This window comes from Marmota marmota, unplaced genomic scaffold (genome assembly GCF_001458135.2).
Source record: "Marmota marmota marmota unplaced genomic scaffold, marMar, whole genome shotgun sequence".
NCBI lineage: Eukaryota > Metazoa > Chordata > Mammalia > Rodentia > Sciuridae > Marmota > Marmota marmota.
Genome location: NW_026000174.1, coordinates 12,960,274 through 12,979,855, shown reverse-complemented (window position 1 = coordinate 12,979,855; position 19,582 = coordinate 12,960,274). Strand labels below are relative to the sequence as shown.

General features: G+C 55.0%; 1 protein-coding gene across 4 annotated transcripts in view; it reads right to left on the bottom strand.

The window, feature by feature from the left end:
• Gdpd5 (glycerophosphodiester phosphodiesterase domain containing 5) overlaps window positions 1-19,582 on the bottom strand; it is an 80,518-nt gene that overhangs the window by 25,255 nt on the left and 35,681 nt on the right. For all 4 annotated transcript variants that reach the window (XM_048788047.1, XM_048788046.1, XM_015477403.2 and 1 more), the window contains 2 exons: window positions 13,808-13,982; window positions 559-662 (listed from right to left, as the gene is read on the bottom strand). In XM_048788047.1, the coding sequence (XP_048644004.1) occupies window positions 559-662; window positions 13,808-13,924 (221 nt within the window). In that variant the 5' untranslated portion in view covers window positions 13,925-13,982. The remainder of the gene's footprint in view (window positions 1-558; window positions 663-13,807; window positions 13,983-19,582) is intronic.

Genomic DNA, 19,582 nt, shown 5'->3' with positions numbered 1-19,582 from the left:
GGCCTCAGAGTTCTTGTCTAAAAAGGAGATGACCAGAGGCCCAGCCCGGGCTAAGTGCTGTGCCCATCTTCCGCTCCTCCTCTTTTCCCTGGCACAGCCCCAGGAGGGGTGTCCTGTAGCCCGCATGGTGATCTTCCGCTCCTGTCTCCATTGATCTTTCAGGTGCCCCTCGTGCCTCCTCAGGCAGGCCATGCAGGATGAGTCACCCACATAAACACCAAAGGTCTGAGGGCCAGCACTGAGTTCCATGGGCTCAGTCCCTGCAGTCCTTGAAGGCTGTTCCTGTGCCCTCCCAAGGTCCCAGTGGGAATGCCCTCAAGGCAGGGATCTCCTTTCCTCTCCATCTTTCTTGCCAGTCTGTGATGTACACTACGCCCCCTTCTCTCCCAACCTCACTGAGGCCCTGCAGGTGGGCAGGACAGAGGCTCCTGGGGTGGGCCTTGCTCAAGGCCACAGGAAGGACAGGTGTCAGAGCCCTCAGATCCAACCTGGGAGAGAGGCTCAAACTGGAGCCCCCAGGTCCCAGCCACGGATGCCCAGGACCCAGCCCCCACTCACCAGTTGAACTCGTCGTAGTCATTGTGGACTTCCCACCAGAAGTACAGCCAGGTGAGCGTGAGGCCAAAGGTGAAGGTGAGGAGCAGGAACCAGAGGCGCTCCCACTGCAAGGGCAGAGGAGGAGAGGGGTCAAGTGCGGGTCCTGCCAGGCAGGATTAGTGCCCTCTTGGTACTGGTGAGGAATGAAGGCTGAGAGGGGAAAGGACCTGTCCAACATCACAGGGACCAAAGTCACAAATGAGTGGGGAACAAGGAGCAGAGTCCACCCCAGAGCTGTGGTCTTTCTGCTGCAGACTAAGGTCAGTGTGTGTTGGTCTCCTGTTCTGGCAAATGATCTCCAGAAGCAAAGTCTCATCTGCCCTAAAGCCTTCACACTGGCCAGTGACTTGCAGTCTGTGAAGTCGCATCCCTCATTTATTTTGTCCTCAGACATGCTTACAAAGCAGGTCCTCTTCTCCACTTCTACCCCGTGCTTCTGATAACAACACTGAAACCCAGAAAGGCCAAGTGATTTTGATTTGTCCAAGTCACACAGCAAGTTAGCAGAGGATTAGGGACCAGGGCCCCAGAACTAGGGCCCCAGTCTCTAGGCTTTAAAGAAGTAAGTATAAAGTTCCGCCTCCTCTTCTGGGCACTGATGCTTCAGGGCCTGGCGAGGCTGTCTCCAGTCCAGGGTGGCGATGGAGGGTATGCTGACCACCGCTGCTGCTTCCAGAGGTTTTGGCTCACAGGTGCTTCTGCCTGGGCCTTATTCCTCCTTTCTTTTCTCTATACCCCAGTCTCAGAAGCACAAGCTAGGAACATCCTGCATAAGGGGGCGATGACTGCCTTTTGGGGAGGTCAACATCCCTAAGGAAGGGCCACTGTCCCTAAGCTTGTTCTACCAAAATTCCTGTTCTTTTCTTTTTTCTTTTTTTTTCTTGGTACCAGGGATTGAACTCAGGGGCATTTGACCACTGAGCCACATGCCCAGCCCTATTTTTTAAAAATTTTATTTAGAGACAGGATCTCATGGAGTTGCTTAGCGGCCTCACCATTGCTGAGACTGGCTTTGAACTCTTGATCCTCCTATCTCAGCCTCCCTAACCACTGGGATTACAGAGGTGCGCCACTGCGCCCAGCCCTGTTCACCTTTGAGTCAGTTCAAATGTCACCTTCTCTGGAAAGCCTTCCTGGGCTCTGCCTTAGCACCCTTACACCATCTCTCTGCTCCACAGCAATAGGGTCCCTCTGATTTTGTTTGGTTTTTGGTAACTGAGGATTGAACCCAGGGGAGTTTATCACTGAGCCACATCCCCAGCCCTTTTTATTTATTTATTTTTAATGTTGAGAAAGGGTCTCACTAAGTTGCTGAGGCTGATCTTGAACTTGTGATCCTCCTGCCTCAGCCTCCCAAGCTGCTGGGATTAAGGTGTACAATGCTGCACCTGGCAGCATCCCTCTGTTTTTAAACTTGTACTCTTTGCATCCTGACCTGCTCAAGTGGCCATTCCCCAGATGACATGGTTCCAACAAGATGGAGACGGAGTCTGCCTCCACTCCATCAGCATTTATGCCTGAGCAGGAAGCTGCAAGGGGAGGAAAAGTCCAGAACATCGCTCTCCTTTGCTGCCCAGGGACACCTCATGGAGGCATTAACTACAGCATCTGGAGCCAGACTGCCTGGGACTTCAAATCTACCATTAATAGGCTGTGTAACTAACCTTGGGCGTGTTACTCAACCTCTCTGTGCCTGCTTCTTCCTCTGTGAAATGAACTTAAGAGCACTAAAATCATGAGGTCAATTTGAGAATTAAATGAGGTAATACAAGTCAAGTACTCAGAACGATGGCTGGCAAACAGTGGGCACTCTCCATTAGCATACCATAAGCACCCGGGCCTCTCTCCAGCATGCAGGAGAAGCCATCTTCCTGGGCCATCTGTGACTTGGTACATACTAGCAGCTCCCCCCACCCTGTGAGTCACACAAATTGGTGACCCATGTCTGGGTAAGCAGCCGCCACCATTCATTGTCATGTGCAGAGCCAGGCTTCTTTGCTTAACCCCCACTTGATTTAAAACAGAGACGAAGGTGACCATACTCTAAAACCCAATCCTCCCAGCAGGTCTGGGGTGGGGATGGCTTCTCAGAGTAGGTCGCTTGTGCCTGCCCCACCTGGGCGTACACTGGCACGAGCCCCAGCTCCAGGCATGGCAAACCCAGGATTGCTTAGGAACAGAGAAAACCTGGTGAGAAGCAGAGCAGGCCACGTGCCCACCTGGGGGACTGAGGCCCATGTCAGGGAACCACTAGGACAGTCTGGGTGGTAGCTCTGTGCTGCTTCCCGTGGCCAGGCTGTGGGTCTGGCCTGCACCGCCAGGGCTAGGTCTCTCCACCTCCTCCACCTTGGCTGGCCCAGCACCTCCATCTAGTCCTTCTCAGAGTCTCTGCTCTTGCCTCAAATTCATATTTGTTCATAACAGACCCCATTTCCTGCAGGGTCCAGCTGGCAGCTCTCAGGCCAGTCTTAGTGTCTGGGGCTCCCACAGAGGGAGCCGTGTCCCCCAGCCTCATTCCCTTCTGGTGTGTCACGCCCCAGCTCGAACTCCCTGATGCCTGAGCTCTTCTGCAGACTCTGAGGCCAGGCCAACCTCTGCACCTGCAGCCCGACGCGTGCTGACCTGCCGCAGTTCCCAGCAGGCCCTGGGGAGCCCACAGCTTTACGTGAGCCACATCCTCCATGGAAGGCAGCCTTTCCCTCCTCAGTGAGACCCCTCTCCCCGAGGGCATCCCTGTCCTACAGGGTGAATCCCAGCTGGAGCCACACCACCCTCACACCAACCTCGGCGTCAGCAGAACCTGCAGGTCTGTGATTCTGTGTGTGGCTCTGCTGTGAGCACACTGATGAGCTGGGTGTCCTCATATCCCCAGGTGGTGGAGGAACTCAAGAAAGACTTGATAATGAACCGGTAGGTTCCTTTTCTCCCACCCTGGTGTGATATGCTCATCTAGGAGAGATTTCACTGGGGCTTGATCGCCCTGCCCCACCCGCCAGAGGAGTGCTCAGTCCTGCTGGCGGTGCCGGGTGCCCATCTGTCTCCAGGGCTTGCTCTCCTGCAGCAGCAGCGAGCTCTGCATTGCACTTCGAGCAGTGGCCAAGGCCCCAGGTGACGAGAAGCCACAGCTTAGGATGGCACAAGTTTCCTGAAGGTCGAAATAGTAGAGCACCTGCTGCTGCAGGTGCTGGGAAGACATCCGGCAGCAAGGTGTGATGAAGGACCCAGGGTGACACCAACAGGTAGCCCGGAAGACCACAGGCATTGCAGGGGTCAGGTGGCCCCCAGAGGTCCATGACACGGCCAGATCCTTACTTTGAGCCAGAACAGGACAAGAATGAGGGACTGCATCCCTGCCCCTAGAAACTGACCAGGGTGACAGGCGTAGAGCCTACAGGTAGGTGAGGCACCCAGGCATGGCAGGGACGGGGACAGGGCCTTGGCAACAAGGAACTAGGAACTCTGTTTTCAGGACAGGGGCTTGAGTGAGGGTTGGGGGGTCTGGGGACTACAGGCCTGGGAGCTGGGAGCGGAGGCCAGCTGGCTACAGGGGGCCCTTGGAGGAGGATGAAGAGGGCCAGGCAGTGGGGGGGGGGANGGGGGGGGGGGGGGGGGGGGGTCGGGTGTGCACTGAGAACAATCAGAGGAAAAAACTACATGACAGCGGTTGGAAGGAAGGGGAAGGGGAAGGCAGGGACTGGAGGAAGCAGCCTGTGTGCAGCTCCACTGATAAAGAGGTTCCAAATGGCACTAATGGTCCTTGTCAGGGTGCATTATGGAGGAAAAAGTCCTGTGCCCGCTCTACCATTAACAAGCCAATCTGGCCCTGCTCCCGGAGGATGGCAGCAGGGATCACTGCCCCAACTGGCCTCCTGAGGCCACTGCCATACAGAGGGATAGCACTTCTCAGCCTCCCCATCTCCCACAGCCTGCACAGGCTCAGGGGGTGTGTCTCCAGCACTCCGAGGCTCAGAGAAGGATCCCCACACATGGCTGAGCAAATTGTGCTCTGCCCCACGCCAAGAAGCACAGGGTTTCCACACAGGTGCAGATTCATGATGACAATTTTTGACAAATGGCAGTCAAGTGGCAGAGGGGTGCCTTTTTTTCTTCATTTGCACAAGGGCTCAGTGTGGGCAAGTGGAGGTCAGAGAGGTCACCAAGTGGGGGAAGAGTGGGGAACCCTGGATTCCTGACAGAAGCAGCCCTGAACTGCTTCCCTCAAACCTGCCCTTACCCTGGGGACCCCATATGGCCATCCCAGGCCCAGCGTGGCTTCACCCTTCCCTTTCTCTGGGTTGTACCCTGGGTCCAAACTCTGCTCTTTCCTGCTCCCAAAGACCTGCCCTCCTGGAGCATCCTGCTCTGGCTCTTGGTACCTACCAACTTGACCCTACACAACATCATTGTGGAAAGGGCACGACCTCTGAAGGCCAGGCTCTGCCACGTGGGCCAGTCATTTAGCCCTCTGAGCCTTGGATTTTTCACCTATAAAATGGGAATCATAACCGCTGCCATAGAGGGGTGCTGTTAAATGAGCTGATGTACTTCAACCAGCATACAGTATGCGCATACTAAAGGTCACTTCACTGAAGTTTGCGCTCCTTTGGGGCAGGGATGCCTGGAATGTCTCTGGGTCCAGCATCATGTTGGAGCACAAGGGGGCACTCAGATATGGTGGGAATAACTGAAGAAGGGACTGTGTCTCAGGGATGCTCAGGGCCACTGGAGGACAAGGCCATCATTCAAGCCCCAGACTTATTCTCAGGCCAGGGGCCCAGGGAAGCAAGGGCAGGAACTCCCATGACACAAGCCTCCTCTCCTTCCTTTCAGCGCCATGGCAGCCGCCAGGGAGCAGGACAAAGGCTGAGCCAGGCACAGCTGACCTAGCCGGAGCCGCCCCCTCATGGGGTCAGCAACTCCTCAGCTCACCCAGGCTACAGCGGGAGTGTGCTGGAGGTGGCTGCATATGGGGCAGCCAGAAGAAGCCCAGCTTGGTCAGAAGAGAACCCTGGGTGTAGGTGAGTAGGATGCTGTAGCCCTGCTCCGAGGGACGAGGCTGAGGCCCAGTGGCTGTTAGAGAATCCCAGAGGCCCGACTCCCAGAGGCTGTGGCATTTAGTCCAAATCACTGGCTCACCTCCTCCCATTCTTGCCCTGACCCTCCAGGAGATGAGACCCTCCATCACCATCCTGACCACAGTGGACCAGTTTACAGAAGGCCACTGCTCCTCCACCCTGCCTCCTGCTGATAGTCACATCCTCTCCTCACCCCTCCCCATCTCTGTCCCTCCCACTCCTGAGGCCTCTGCATAATAATAAGCAAAAGGAGATTATCAGCAGCAAGGCTCACAGAGTCACAGAGCTCAACTGCAGTGGCAGACCCCAATCCAAGCAGGAAATGTGGGCTCTGTTGCCGGGGAGGGACAGCCCTTCCACTGCTGGCTGCCATTCACTACGGGCTCCTGCCTGCTCCGTACCACTGCCCCAGGCCAGGATGCCCACAGCTGCTCTGCTGCTGCTGGGGACACTATAGGAGATACAGCACCTCCCCCGAGTCCCCAAATAGAACCCAGAGCCTGAACTCTGTAGTCCGGACAGAGCCAGGACAGGAGCTGCCAAGGCCACCTTGGCAACATCACAGACTCTCAGAATCAAGACACTCAGAGCCAACGCTGTCCTGCTCAATGCTGTTCCCCTGCCCGTACCCTCCCCAGGCCAGAGGCACTCTCTCTGGGGATGGGGGCTCAGCCTATTCCTGCTCCAGTAGCTCCAGGGACAGAGCTCCTTTGGGGGACAGCCTCATCATCTGACCAAAAGCTCTTACTTCTACGACTCCCAGCCTGACAGGGAAAGGGGACTTGGTAGCCAAGCAACACTGGGTTTGAATCCAGGATGGCCACTGCTGAGTGACCTTGGAGAAGATGTTCACCTTCTGTGAGCCTCAGCTTCCTGCTCGGGGAACTGGGACAGCAGCCATGGCGTGCTGTGCAGAGCTGTGAGGGCTCACTTGAGGCATTGGGCCCTGGCCAGGCAGGGGGATCATTTCCCTTCCCTCCTCCCTGCCCTGAGTGGAGCTGAAACCTGCCAGCTCCTGAGGGTCCCTGATACCACAGAGAACAAATCCAGCCAAAAGGGCAAGAAATCCTTGGGTCAAATGGCCAAGGCATGGGGGACTATAATGCAGAGCTGGGCTTTAGTCTGGGCCCTTCTCCCCACTGGCTGCGTGGCTGTGGGCCAAGCACTCAGCACCTCAGACCTCAGCTTCCTCCTCTGTTCACAGTGATGACATCACCACCACCTCACAGGAGGTGGCTGGGCCCAGCTATTACAGATGTAAGCCGCGCATCGCCAGATCCACCATCGTTCCTATAATTATCATTTGGCGTCTGACAGCCCTTTAATTATGTGAAGACAGTGATCGAGTCTTCTCCCTCCCCCTGCCTGAGCTCCACCAAAGTTTTCTCCTGCTGCTGAGGACAGCAAGCCTGATCACCTGCCCCCAGCAGGGGTGGGCGCCAGGGGCAGCCAGAGCAGGTCAGGCCAGCACTGAGGAAGGAAGAAGAGGCCCTAGCCGGTGGCCTGGCTGTGCCTGGCCCAGGCTGCGCCCTTGCCTGCAGAGGACAGAGCCCACAGGACCTCTTCACGGCACTGTGGGTTGGCATTCCCCATCTCTTCCTCCCTGAAGGTCTGCAAAAGCAGGTTATAAAATTGAGGAAACTGAGGCCCAGAGAGGGGAAGCAACTGGCCCAAGGTCACAAAGGGCAAATGTAATGGGTACAGCCAGAATTCACCCCCCCCCCCCCCGGTCTAGGTGCCTCCACCATCCCCAACTGTCTCAAAGCAACGAGGAGCAGCAGGCCATGTAATTATCCTTGTCTGACCACAGAGGAAATAAGTTCAGAGGGTCAGGGCCTTGCCCAAGGTCACACTGCAAGTCACAGTCAGTGCCAGGGGGACCCTGGAATTTCAGAGTTTCAGAGTTAGACAAGATTTCAGGAGATTTCGTCATCTTGCCTCTTCCCCAAAAGGTCCAACTAAGAAATGAAAAAACAGATCTGAAAGTAGAACAGCCTAGAAACATGGACACAGGATGAGTATGTCAGTAAATCAGTGCAGAAATGGCAGAGAATTCAGCAGACTGTGTTGGGACACATGAACCTGCACTTGGTGAAAAATCCTCGTTGACCCCTACCTCATGCCAAAGTTCAGTGCCCTGTTATCTCCTCCTACACTCTCCACTTACCCCAAATGCACGGAGCCCTCTCTGCACCAGCCTGATGGGCTTTGGCTACTTGGAGATAAATCAGGCCACCCTGAGCAACCTGCAGTGGTGACTGAGCAGAAAACAGGTGACTCCAATCCTGGGGATAAGTAAGAGTGGGAAAAGTAAGGCTGCTCAGGGGTGCAGAGGTCCCCTTTAATTCTTTTGGTACTGGGGACTGAATCCAGGAGTGTTCTACCATGAGTTACATCTCCAGTTCTTTAAATTTTTATTATTATTATTTCTTTTCCAATTTTGAGACAGGGTCTCACTAAGTTGCCCTGGCTGGCCTAGAACTTGTGGCCCTCCTGCCTCAGCCTCCTGAATCACTGGGATTATAGGCGTGCGATTCTGCTCCAGGCAAAAAATACACTTTAATCCATCTGGAATATATCTGGGTGTGAGGTAAGAGGCAGGGATCTAATTTTACTTTCGTCACATGGATGCTTCAGCTGTCCCTACACCACCATGACACTTGGGATAACAGCCATATCGGTTTCCCACAGAGTAAATTCGAGGAGGTCTTCAGATTGTGTCTAGGTTTCCCTCTCTGTCCTGAGGTCCTGCCCCTGCGAGCTGGCTCTGCCTGGTTCAGCTCCCTCTCCCTCTGCTGAGCCAGCCCCCAGGGCCTCCCCAGTGGTCCCAGCTCCCAGCAGTGCTGAGGGACTGGGAGATAGAGCTCATGGGGTGCCGACACCCAAATCTGCCCACATGCAGGCCAAATCTGGGGCACCCCGGCTCCTGCCACTGTCAGGCTATTTCACACTCACCAAATTCCAAATGCGGGAATGGACACAAGGGAAAGGCCTGGGAGATGCTGGCTGGGTAGGTGCTGGGAGCTCCTGGGAGGGGAAAAGGGCAGGCTCTGGCAGGACTGCCCTGGCCCTGACCCAGGAGATTTGGGGGAGGGGGCAGCCCAGGCAGGTTTGAGATATACTGCAGCATCAGGGCCAAGCTGGGAAAGGGATTATTAGAATCCCCACCCCCCAGCCAGCTCCTGGCAGCCTAAGAAGCTGGATTTATTTCCCAGGGCTACAGAATGCCAGGCAATTAGGCCTCTGTCTGCCCTGGCTTCTGCTGGGGGGCATTCAGAGCAACTCACCAAGCAGGAGCACGAAACCAGGCCCAGCCAGGAGCTCTGGTCCCTCCCCACCCATCCCTTGGGTGGCATCAGCCCCTGGGAGATATGCACAGGCACAGAAGAACCAGGAAGGGGCTTCAAGGGAGGACCCTCCAAAGAGCTTCAGAGGGTCCTGCCCAGGTCCAGGGTGGAGGCTGCAGCCCCTGTGACACCCACCCATTCTCCCTAAAGCACATTCACAGAGGGTCACCCACGAGCTGCTTCCCCTGGGTGTGGCGAAGCCATGACAGGTGCTGCCAGTACTGTTCTGAGAGGAGCTAAGTGGGATGTGGGGTTCCAAAGGCCAGTGAGAGCATGGCTTTATTGCAGCCACAAGCCCTCAGCTCCCAGTGAAGTATCAACTCCATTTTCTCCTCCTTATTGCAACCCTGCCACTGCTACCACCCCATTTCCGTGGGGGAGTAAAACCCAGAGCTCCTCCTTCACCCCTGCGGGGTCCCTTTCTCCACAGCACCAGAGAAGAGAATGACACCCCTCGAAAGTTTGTAGGGATGGTGGGTCATCCCCAAGGTTGGAAGATGGTCTCTTCTTACCCAAGACCAAAGGCACAGCCATCAGTCATCTAATGGGACCCCCAGGGCATGGATTTGTACCACTGGATTTTAACCTGCAAGCAAGGTGAAGCCCAGGAGTGTCTAGTCCTTGCCTGGATGGGTCCCAGGTAGAGGCAGGGTGGAGATCAGGCTCATCTCCCTCGGCCAGCAGCACCTAGTTGCATCTGGCTGAATCCAACCACGTGCTAGAGCCCACCTTCAGATGGCTTCCCTGCCAAGCTGCCCGGGTTCCTGAGTGCATCCTCACCCCGGACACACCCACAGGGCTGGGAGCTGGTGGCCAGCTGGGAAACTCCTCTCCCTTCCCTCTTGACCACCTCTAGTGCCCAACCCCAGCTCTAAGGGTGACCCTGGAAGTTCTACCACTGAGCGGCAACCTCCATTGCCAACCACAGCCAGGGGCCTGGGAAGCAGGTCAGGAGTGCATCGTGCACCTGTCCACACAGGTGTGCCTGCTTCCTCCAGATCTCCGACACCAGAGGACTCATGGGGCCTCTCCCACCCAAGATAGCAGCACAGCCCTGAGCAGCTTCTCGTTTGTTGTCATCCCATCGTCTGTCCTTCTTTCTAGTCATTCCCTGGGCAAACCAGGAGGGAGCAGGCCCAGGCCCTGCCCTCATAACAACCCCGCAGGACACAGAGAATCAGTCCTCAAGGCCAGCACAGGCCCAGGGTGCTGTGCGAGCCCAGGGGAGGGAGAAGGGAAGGAGGGGAGGGAGGGGAAGGAGAGCTGGCTTGATTTTGGTGGAGGGGGTGGGGGGCATGTACCAGGAGTCAAGAGGCCCAGAGGAGACAGGAGCCCATTCCAGGCCGTGGGAGGGGCAGGCACCAAGACATGGCACTGTTATCTGGGAATAGGAAAAGGCTGGTGGCTGGGTGGAGGGGTGGGAGGATGTGGGGTGGACTCCTCTGCAGGGCAGGAGGGGCCCCTCACAGCCCACCATGGGGGGGGCACGGGCGGGGGAGGGTCACTTCCACTCATTGGCAGCCCCCCCCAAGGCACAGCATGGGAGGAAACTCTGGAAATGGCTGCAATGGGGGGCTGGGGGGATGGGAGTCATGCTCAGAGGTCTCCTTCTCTCAATCTCTTGATCACACCGTCTATGGGACTCTGGGTCCCTCCCCTTGCCTATTCCCTCAAGCACCCTCCCCAGGCCCCAGCCCACTCTCACTCATTGGCCCTAGCAGCACCCTTCAGGTTCATGCACAGTGGTCCTCGGTGCCCTGCTAGGCTGAAGTACAGGGTGCTCGGCACGGCCCCGGACCACCCCACTCTGGTGAGGGGGGCTCACTAAGCTGCAGCTCAGCCAACTCTCCTGGGTTCACCAATGGTCACCTGGGTGGTCTGGCTGTGTCAGCTCACGTCTGCTCCCTGACAGTCTGAGGGCCCCAGGAGGGAGGGGGAACCAGGTCTGATGCACCTATCAGACTCCTGAGCAGGTACCAGCTCTGTTCATTGACTAAGTGACCAGCGCATCCCAGACAAACCTATTTGTTGTGGAATAGGGCAGGGGACACAGGCCAGGGGTCTAAGCAGAGGTTAGCGCAGGCTGTGCCTTTCATCCTGCAGCCCTGTCTGTAAGATGGAAGGGATCAATTAAGGTCATAACAGCCATCAAAGGGCACATGTACTGTTGAGGTGCAAGAGAGCTGACAACTGTAATCTGTTCTTTCAGAGTCTCTGGCTGGGAAGTTCCTTCAGATATCTGACCTATATCCCTGCCACTGCAGGGAAGCTGGTTTTGCCACTGTGCTGACTCCCGCAGACACAGTCTTCAGGGGGCCCAGTGGGGACAGCCTGAGAACAGTCTTCTGTCCTATCACGTCCCTAATTGGTAGTATTAGAGTAATGAGTCACAGACAACAACCAATTAATTATCCTCAGTTATAAAAAGCTTCGCTTCCCCTTCCTGGCTGTCAGTGAGCCGGCCTCCTGCTGCCAAGGCTGCTCCATGCTCTCTGCGCAGGGGGCAGGAGAGGAGGTCACTTCACCTCTGAGGTCCCCCATTTCCTGTTTCTGTATTTGTCCAGTGTGTGTCCTGGGAAGGGGCAGCATGAGCAGAGCTTGAGGACGAGGGACAGCGGGGCCTGGGGCGGGCGGGAAGGATGCAGAGGACTCCACCCCGGCTCCACAGGGCACCCCTGCAGGACGCAGGCAATGCCGAGGGTCCCAGCCTGGCAGCAGAGGACACTCCCCGCATGTCCCAGGCTCCTCAGGCAACTCCTCGCTCCCCTGCTATTCCCCATCCTCTTTATTTGGGGTGGCCGGTGGGGGAAACCGGGGATTGAACTCAGGAGCACTCAGCCACTGAGTGACATCCCCAGCCCTATTTCGTATTTTATTTTTTAGGGACAGGGTCTCACTGAGTTGTTTAGGGCCTGGCGTTGCTGAGGCTGGCTTTGAACTTACAATCCTCCTGCCTCAGCCTCCCAAGCTGCTGGGATTACAGGGGTGCACCACTGCCCAGCTCCCCCTGTCCTCTACTTCCCTTGAGCCTTCACTCAGATACACATCCTCAAGGCACTGGGCTCCCCAGGAGGGGAAGGTGCATGGTGCTCGTGGAGGCTATTCTCCTCAGGCAGTTCTCCTCTCCCTTCCCAGCACTTCTCAGGTCGCAGAGGCCTCTATACGTTCAGCAAAATTGACGGAGCCCCTACTCTGCACCTCCTGTCACTGTGCCAGCCTGGCCTGGGCTTCCTGTGGCTCCTTCAGCCTTGGCCCTGTTCCTGGAGCCCCAGCGCCTGCCCCACTCCAGCTCCCACGAGCAGCTTCGAGCCCCTTCCTCTACCCAGAACCCTGTGCCAGCCACATCCAAGACCCACCATGTTCTGACTCCAGATAGGCTGGCCTGGGCCTCCAAGGGGCACACCATGTCCTGGGAGGGCACCTCCCTCCAAGACTGCGCTGGTGGCCAAGGGGTTTGGAGCTCAGCTGTCCTCTGCCTCCGGGTTGCCCCGGCTGTCTTTCAGCCCCCATCCCCATAGCTGTCGGATCAACCCCCCGGGGCCAGTGCTGGGCTCTTCCTGGCAGTGGGGCTGGGGGACTCTGGTCCAGTCATTCCCTCCCTGGCTTGTTTCACAGGCCTGCTGAGAGGAACAGAGACGGTGTGTGTCAGCACAGCGCTGCCCCAGAGCCAGTCACTCCCCATCCCTAATCTCCCATTGCTGGCCATGAGCAGGGTGTTGTCACCTCTAGTTCCCAGGTGAGGCAGCTCATGGGGGAAAGGCCTCCTAGGCTGGGGCCTGGAGGGGGGGCCGGGGGCTCAGGTCCCAGGACTGCAGGGGCCTGCTGTGAGCCCTGAATAGGCCTCAGCCTCTCTGTTGCCTTGGTCTGGCTACGTTGTCTTCTCTGTCCTGGGAATGGGGACATGGGCAAGGAACCTGGCCTGGTGGCTACTCTGGTGGTCCCTGCTTTTCATGGATTGGGAGTTACGAACCCAGACTCCTGTCTCAGTGTCCCTTGCCAGCATAGGCAGAAGAGGGCAGACAAGATAGCCTGACCTCTGCCTCCAGACAGCTCGCTGACTTGGCCTCCGACCTGGGCGGCAGCCTGCCTAGGCACTGAGGCTTGCCTGGGGCTGCCTGAATTACCAGGCTGGCTTCTTTGTTCAGACAAGCAGGAGGGAGGAGGAGAGCTGTTCTCCAGGCAGCAAAGCTTTTAGATAAACACCACACAGGAACTGGGTTCCTTCAGAGAAGAAACCAGATCCACCCGCTGATAGCGCCCCGGAGACAGGAGCGAGGGGTCTAGCCTGGGAAGCCTGGCACTGAGGGGGCCTTCTTTATCTGGCTCAGCACCTGCTGCCAGATCTAGCAGGCCAGGGGCTCAGGTGACTGGGCCCTGGTGCCAGACCCCGGCCCTGGCAGCTCCCAGGCTCCGGAATGGCTGGGCCCACCTCCTCAGTCTCCTGCCACTGCCCACTTCTAGACCTGCCAGGACTCAAAGCTGGGAACTTTTTCTCTTGGGGTGACTTTGCCTCTGTAGACCCTTCCTTCCCAGACCTTGGGAGCAGCCCAGTCCCCATGCCATCAGAGGAAAGTTAACAACTAGCCACATCAGGACAGCTGAGCACCTGCCGGCCTACCTGGACAGGTGGGTTCAGGAATTACTACAAGCCCAATTCACAGAGGAAGAAACAAACCCAGAAAGGTCATTGACCTGTCCAGAGCCCCCCAGGAGAGAGACAGCGAACGCCCCATCTCCCTGGGTCCTGGGCTGGCTGGGTCCCTCTCATGGCGTCCCAGGGTGGCTCACCGGTGTGGTGTCATCATGAGAGCGCTGGTAGCGCTTCCAGCGGCAGCCGTAGATGCCGGTGAGGCAGGAGAGGCACAGCTGGGGCTCGTAGTACTGCAGCGGCTGGTGTCTCACCATGCTCGTGCCCACCGCCCTGGCGCCCAGCCCTCAAGCACCCATGGAGGCTCCGGAGGTCCTGCGGGAGGAAGCACAGGGCTGTGAGGCCGGGCCGAGGAGATGGGCTCAACACTGGAAGCGTCATCGTAGCCGAGGGGTGCTGGGGGGCAGCCTCTGGTCAAGCCCTGAAGTGGGTCCTGTCTGCCTGGAGTCAGGTCCCCAAATCTGTCCCTGCCATCTACTCACGACCTCATCCTGCCTCCTCCTTCTCCTGCCGACCCCTCCCGTGTCCTGCGCCCTTGCCCAGCATGCTGCTCTTTCCTCTGCCTGGGAGGCTCTGCCCTTAGAAACCTGCAAACTCGCGTGGCTTCCTCTTTCCCTTCCTCTCTTCAGGTTTTGGTCAAATGTCTTCTTTCAATGAGACTTCCCCAGATGACTTACTACAGAACTGGAATCTCTTCCTGTATTCCCTAAGCTCCCTCCCACATTCTCAGTTTTACTTTCTCAATCTTTTTTTTTTTTTCGTACCAGGGATTGAATTCAGGGCTGCTTTACCACTAAGCCCCGTCCCAGCCCTCTATACTTTTTAAATTTTAAAACACTAAGTTGCTTAGGGCCTGGCTAACTTGCTGAGGCTAGCCTCAAACTTACAATTCTCCTGCAACAGCCTCCCCCATAGGGCTGGGGTGACAGACGTGCACCACCACACCCAGAGCAACCATATTCTTAAATTTCCTTGCTTATTTTGTTTCTTATGTGCCTACCCCATTATAAGTTTCACGAAGGCAGGATTTGTGTCTATTTTATTCCCTGCTCTAGCCCCTGTAACTGGATCTGTGCCTAGCAATGGTAGACTTTCAAAATAAACACTCTCAAATACATTATCATAACAGCTGACATGCACTGAGCACTAAAATACAGCAGGCCCTGTGTACATCCACTGTTCCACCTGGTTGTCACAATAAGCTAAAGTGGCAGGTAGTGTCCTAAACCCATTTGACAGTTGAACAGATGAGGCTCAGAGAGAAAAAGGGGAATGCCTGGCCTGCAGTCACACCTGGGTATGGTGGATGTAGGAATCTGCTCTAGTGCCCCAAGGTGTTCATTCTCCAGGCCTCCGAGCTACAGCTAGCCCTCATCACTGTTTCTTTAGTGAGATAGAATTCACATGCTGTAAGAGCCACCCTTTCACATTGTACAAGTCTGTGTTGGTCACCTTCAATTTTTCCTATAGTCACAAAATTGTGCAACCATCCCACCACCCAATTCCACTTCCTTCATCGCCATCAAGCCGCATACCTATTAGTAGTCAGGTCCCCCTACTTACCCCAGCTCACCTCTGGACCCTGCAACTACTTTGTCTCCATGAACTTGCCTATTCTAGAGACTTCAGACAGATTCATGTAACATGTGACCTTTCATGTGTGGCTCACTTCGTGTGATGTTTTCAAGGTTCATCCAGGTTGTAGCATGGGTCACAACGTCATTCCTTTTTATGGCTGAATAATATTCAAGTGTATGGATATTCCAAATTTTGTTATTCTTTTTTAATATTTATTTTTTGTTGTAGTTGGACACAATACCTTTATTTCACTTACTTATTTTTAGGTGGTGCTGAGGATCGAACCCAGGGTCCCGCATGTGCGAGGCGAGCGCTCTATCGCTGAGCCCCAACCCCAGCCCACATTTTGTTATTCTTTTTTAATCAGTAGATGGACAACTTGGTTTGTCACTGCTTTTTGGTTGCTATAAATAACACTGCCATGAATGTGGTTTTGTGTAGATATATGTTCTCATTTCTCTTTAGAAATAGATTAGGGATAGATTAGCTGGGTCCTGGGTCAGATGATAAATCTTAGGTTTAACTTTTTTTTTCTTTTTTTTGTACTGGGGATTGAACTCCAGGGTGTTTTACCTCTGAGCTACATCCCCAGTGCTTTTTTAAAAAATTTGATATATAATTTAAGTTGCTGAGGCTGGCCTTAAACTGAAAATCCTCCTGACTGAGCCTCCTGAGTCACTGGAATTATAGGCGTGCATCTGTGGGCCTGGCTTACATTTAACATTTTGAGGAAGTGCCAAACTACTCTTCATAGTGGCACCACCAGTTTATGTTCCCAAAATATTATCATTGCCATCCTCATTTTACAGATGAGAAATCTGAAGCACAGAAAGATTTAGCTACTTACCAAAGGTCACACAGCAGAGCCCAGAACTCACACCCAGGCAGTCTGGCTACAAGGGCCTTTCATTAAGCCTAGGGTTAGCAAACTAACCCAGAGGCCACCAAACCCCACCTGCTGCCTTGTTTTATACAGCTCAAAAGCTAAGAATGTTTTATTTTTAATTATTTTTAAAATATTGTTTTAGTTGTAGGTAGACACAGTATCTTTATTCATTTATTTTTATGTGGTGCTGAGGATCCAACCCAGTGTCTCACACATGCTAGGCTCCACTACTGAGCCATATCCCCAGCCCCCTAAGAATGGTTTTCACATTTTTAAATAGTTGGGGAACAAAATCAAAACAAGAATATCTTGTGAGACATGAAAATTAGATGAAAGTCAAATTTCAGTGTCCATAAATAAAGCTTTATTGGACACAGCCACACTCAGTCATTTATGGATTATTGTCTGTGGCTGCTTTAACTATAACTGCAGAGTTAAGTTGTTGCCACAGAGACCATATGGCCGGCAAAGCCCAAAATACTCACTGTCTGGCCCTTCGGAGGGAACAGGCAGACTCCTGCACCAGGCTCCACGGCTTCTGGGCCAGCATTGTAAGTGCCACAGGCGGCAGGCACGTGGTGGGGGAAAGAGGGGCTGTGGGCACTTGCCGTGTGCAGGAAGGGTCAGGGCCTGCTTCCTGAGGAAGGGCTGAGCTGAGGCCGTAAGAAGAGCTCCTAAGATGCCTGTCTCTAAGTGCCTGCTCCCAGGTGCCCCTTGGGGAACACTGGGCTTTGGGCTTACTCACTACTTCTTCCTCTGGGCCTCGCCAGGGCCTCTGCCTATCTCCTCCTCCCACCCCCAACCCCACCACCAATGCTAACCTCAACCTAGGGATTACAGCCTCCGGTCCCCAGGGGAAGATGCATTAGAGCTTTTGCTGGGAATACTGAACGACCATGAGCCTCTTAATTGCTGGGAATTGTCTGATGCAGCCTCTGTCCCAGGGGCTCTTGGAGAGGCATGTGGAATATGGTGCTGCTGAAGGGACTTCCCTGAGCCCAGGGCCTGGGGGGCAGCATGGTGTAGGGATGACTGCCTTTGTCTTGGCTTTGTTGGAGAAACACATAGGGGTAGGCAGAAAGGTGTCTGAGTAGCACAGCAGTGACCAAAGCTCAGCAAGTGGGTGTTCTGGGAGCAGGAACCCACAGCCATGTCCCCAGTCCTTTCCCAGCATCCTTGACCATGGGCCTGATGCCCACAGGTCCTCTGCTGCCCCTTCCCAGTCACCTCCTTACAACCCACCTGGGAATGGAAATTCCGCTTCAATCTAGAAAAGCGGGAAGTGGAACAGCACACATCTCGCCTTGGCCCAGGGCTCAGCGGATGACTGCTGGGGTGACTCTTCTCTCTCCCGAGTGGGTGTGCATCCTGCCATGCTGGTGGGACTCCCCTGGGAGGCAGACCTCCCCTCTTTCCTCTGTGTGTTCTCCCAGCAGGGACAGCTCGTCCACTCCCACAGCTGCAGTTATCATACCCTGCCAAGGTCACCCAGTCTCCGCCTCTGATGGAGATGGCCAGTGGCTGTTTCCGAGAGTGACACCCAGGCTCCTGCAGACCCACTCTGTGCGGTGACCTCCTTGCCATCCCCAGCCGGCTTCTCACACCCCTCCAGGCCCTCTTCTCACCATCCTCAGCCACTCCTCTGGTTCAGGCCTCTTCTTTACCCTGGTGTCCCTGGAGTGGGCCCTGTCCCTCCATTAGGACCTTCCTGCTGAAACCAGAGTGAACTTTTTCACCAGCCACGTGACCAGGATCTGGCCCCTGCCGCTCCTCCTGCCTGGCCTCTCCAGAGCTTTCAGTCCCTTGTCTAGTTACCTCTTCCTGATCCTTTGAATCTCAGCTCAGATGTCTCTTCCTCTGGGGAGCCTCTCCTGAGCCCCAGCTTGGTGAGAGCCTTCCCATAGCCCTGCATATCCCCCCACTCTTACCCGGGCACACCACATATACACCATTGACACGCCTGTCTCCTCCATGGGATGGCCTGGTTATCCCCACGTCCCCAGTGACTGGCACAGGGCCGTGAGAAGAGAAGACACTAAGGGCTGGATTCTGCTTCGGGGGGGACCCAGAAATTCTGCTCACAGATGTGCAGTTCAGACACTGGGCAGCAGACACTCAAACAAGCTCTCGAGTCAGCACGCTTCCCACCCGTCCCCAGCCATCAACACACCTCCCCTTCCTGCCAGGCTAATGACAATCCTTAGCATCAACAGATCTCTCAAAGCCACCTCCCAGGACTGCTGATACCAGCCAAGTTCCTGAGAAATCCCTTGCCAATAGCTCCTGCTGGCTGTGGGACAAAAGAAAGCCCCTCCCCAGCACAAAGTCCTGTTTTCTGTCTGAATTTCTGGCCCCTGCCCTGAACTTCCGTGGTCTCCTGTTTGCACAGGGAAAGACCTTCCCAGAGTCACGCCTGAGAGGCAGCCAATGCCCACATGCAGCCGAAGCAAGATGTTGAGGCTGAGCCCCCACGTCCAGGGTCCTCTGCCATCCCAACATCCCAGAATGTGCCTGACCTTTATCCCAGCTCCGCCAGGCTGTGAGGCCCTTACTTTCCCAGACCCTGTTGCCTGCTGTTTATCCTGAGAGCAGACAGAGTTTCAGGCCAGGTGTGAGGGCCTGGGTTCTACCTGGTCTCCCTCAGACAGGCCACCAGCTCTCTCTGAGCCTTGGGCGGGGCATGTGGAAGTGCCTGAGTCTGCAATCAAACCTGATGAATCTGAACAACTTGAAGGAATCTTAAAAACATTATGCTAAGTGAAGGATGCTAGTTATAAAGGGCTAAAATTATACGATTCCAGAAAAGTCCAGAATAGGCAAATATAGACAGAAAGTAGACTAGTGAAAGCCAGGGCCGGGATTGTGAGGAGGAACGGGGGTGGGGAGACTGATAACGGGTGTATGGAGTTTCTTTTTACAGTGATGGAAATGTTCTGCAATTAGATAGTGGGGACAGCTGTAGGACTCTTTGAATACATGAAAACCCACTGAATTGTGTACTTCAAGAGTGAGTTGTATGGTGTGTGGATTTTATCTGGGTAAAACTGTTCAAGTGCTCAGATCTGGAAGTCACCAGAAGACTATCTGCTCTAGTGTGAAGGTGCTGCAAGGTTGATGGCCGCTGTACCAGAAAGGACGATGGCCTGGGGTCCTTGACTACAGCTGGGCCCCCTTCATTCCTACCCTGGTTGGTGCCTCCAGGGCCTCAGATTCCAGGAATTGCTCTGTTCCCTTCCAAGGAAATCTTCTGCTTAAATTACTCTGAATTATTTCTGTTGTTTGCAACCCAAACACTCAACTGGTACAAGGACATTCACTGTGTTCCCCGTTCTTAGCAGATTTTAAGCACTCAATAAAAGTGTTCCCAAAATGGTGGACCCAGCATCCGCACAGTGGCATTACTGCCAATCACAGTGATTGCAGCTTGCTGTGCTGTCGCTCGCTCGTGGGG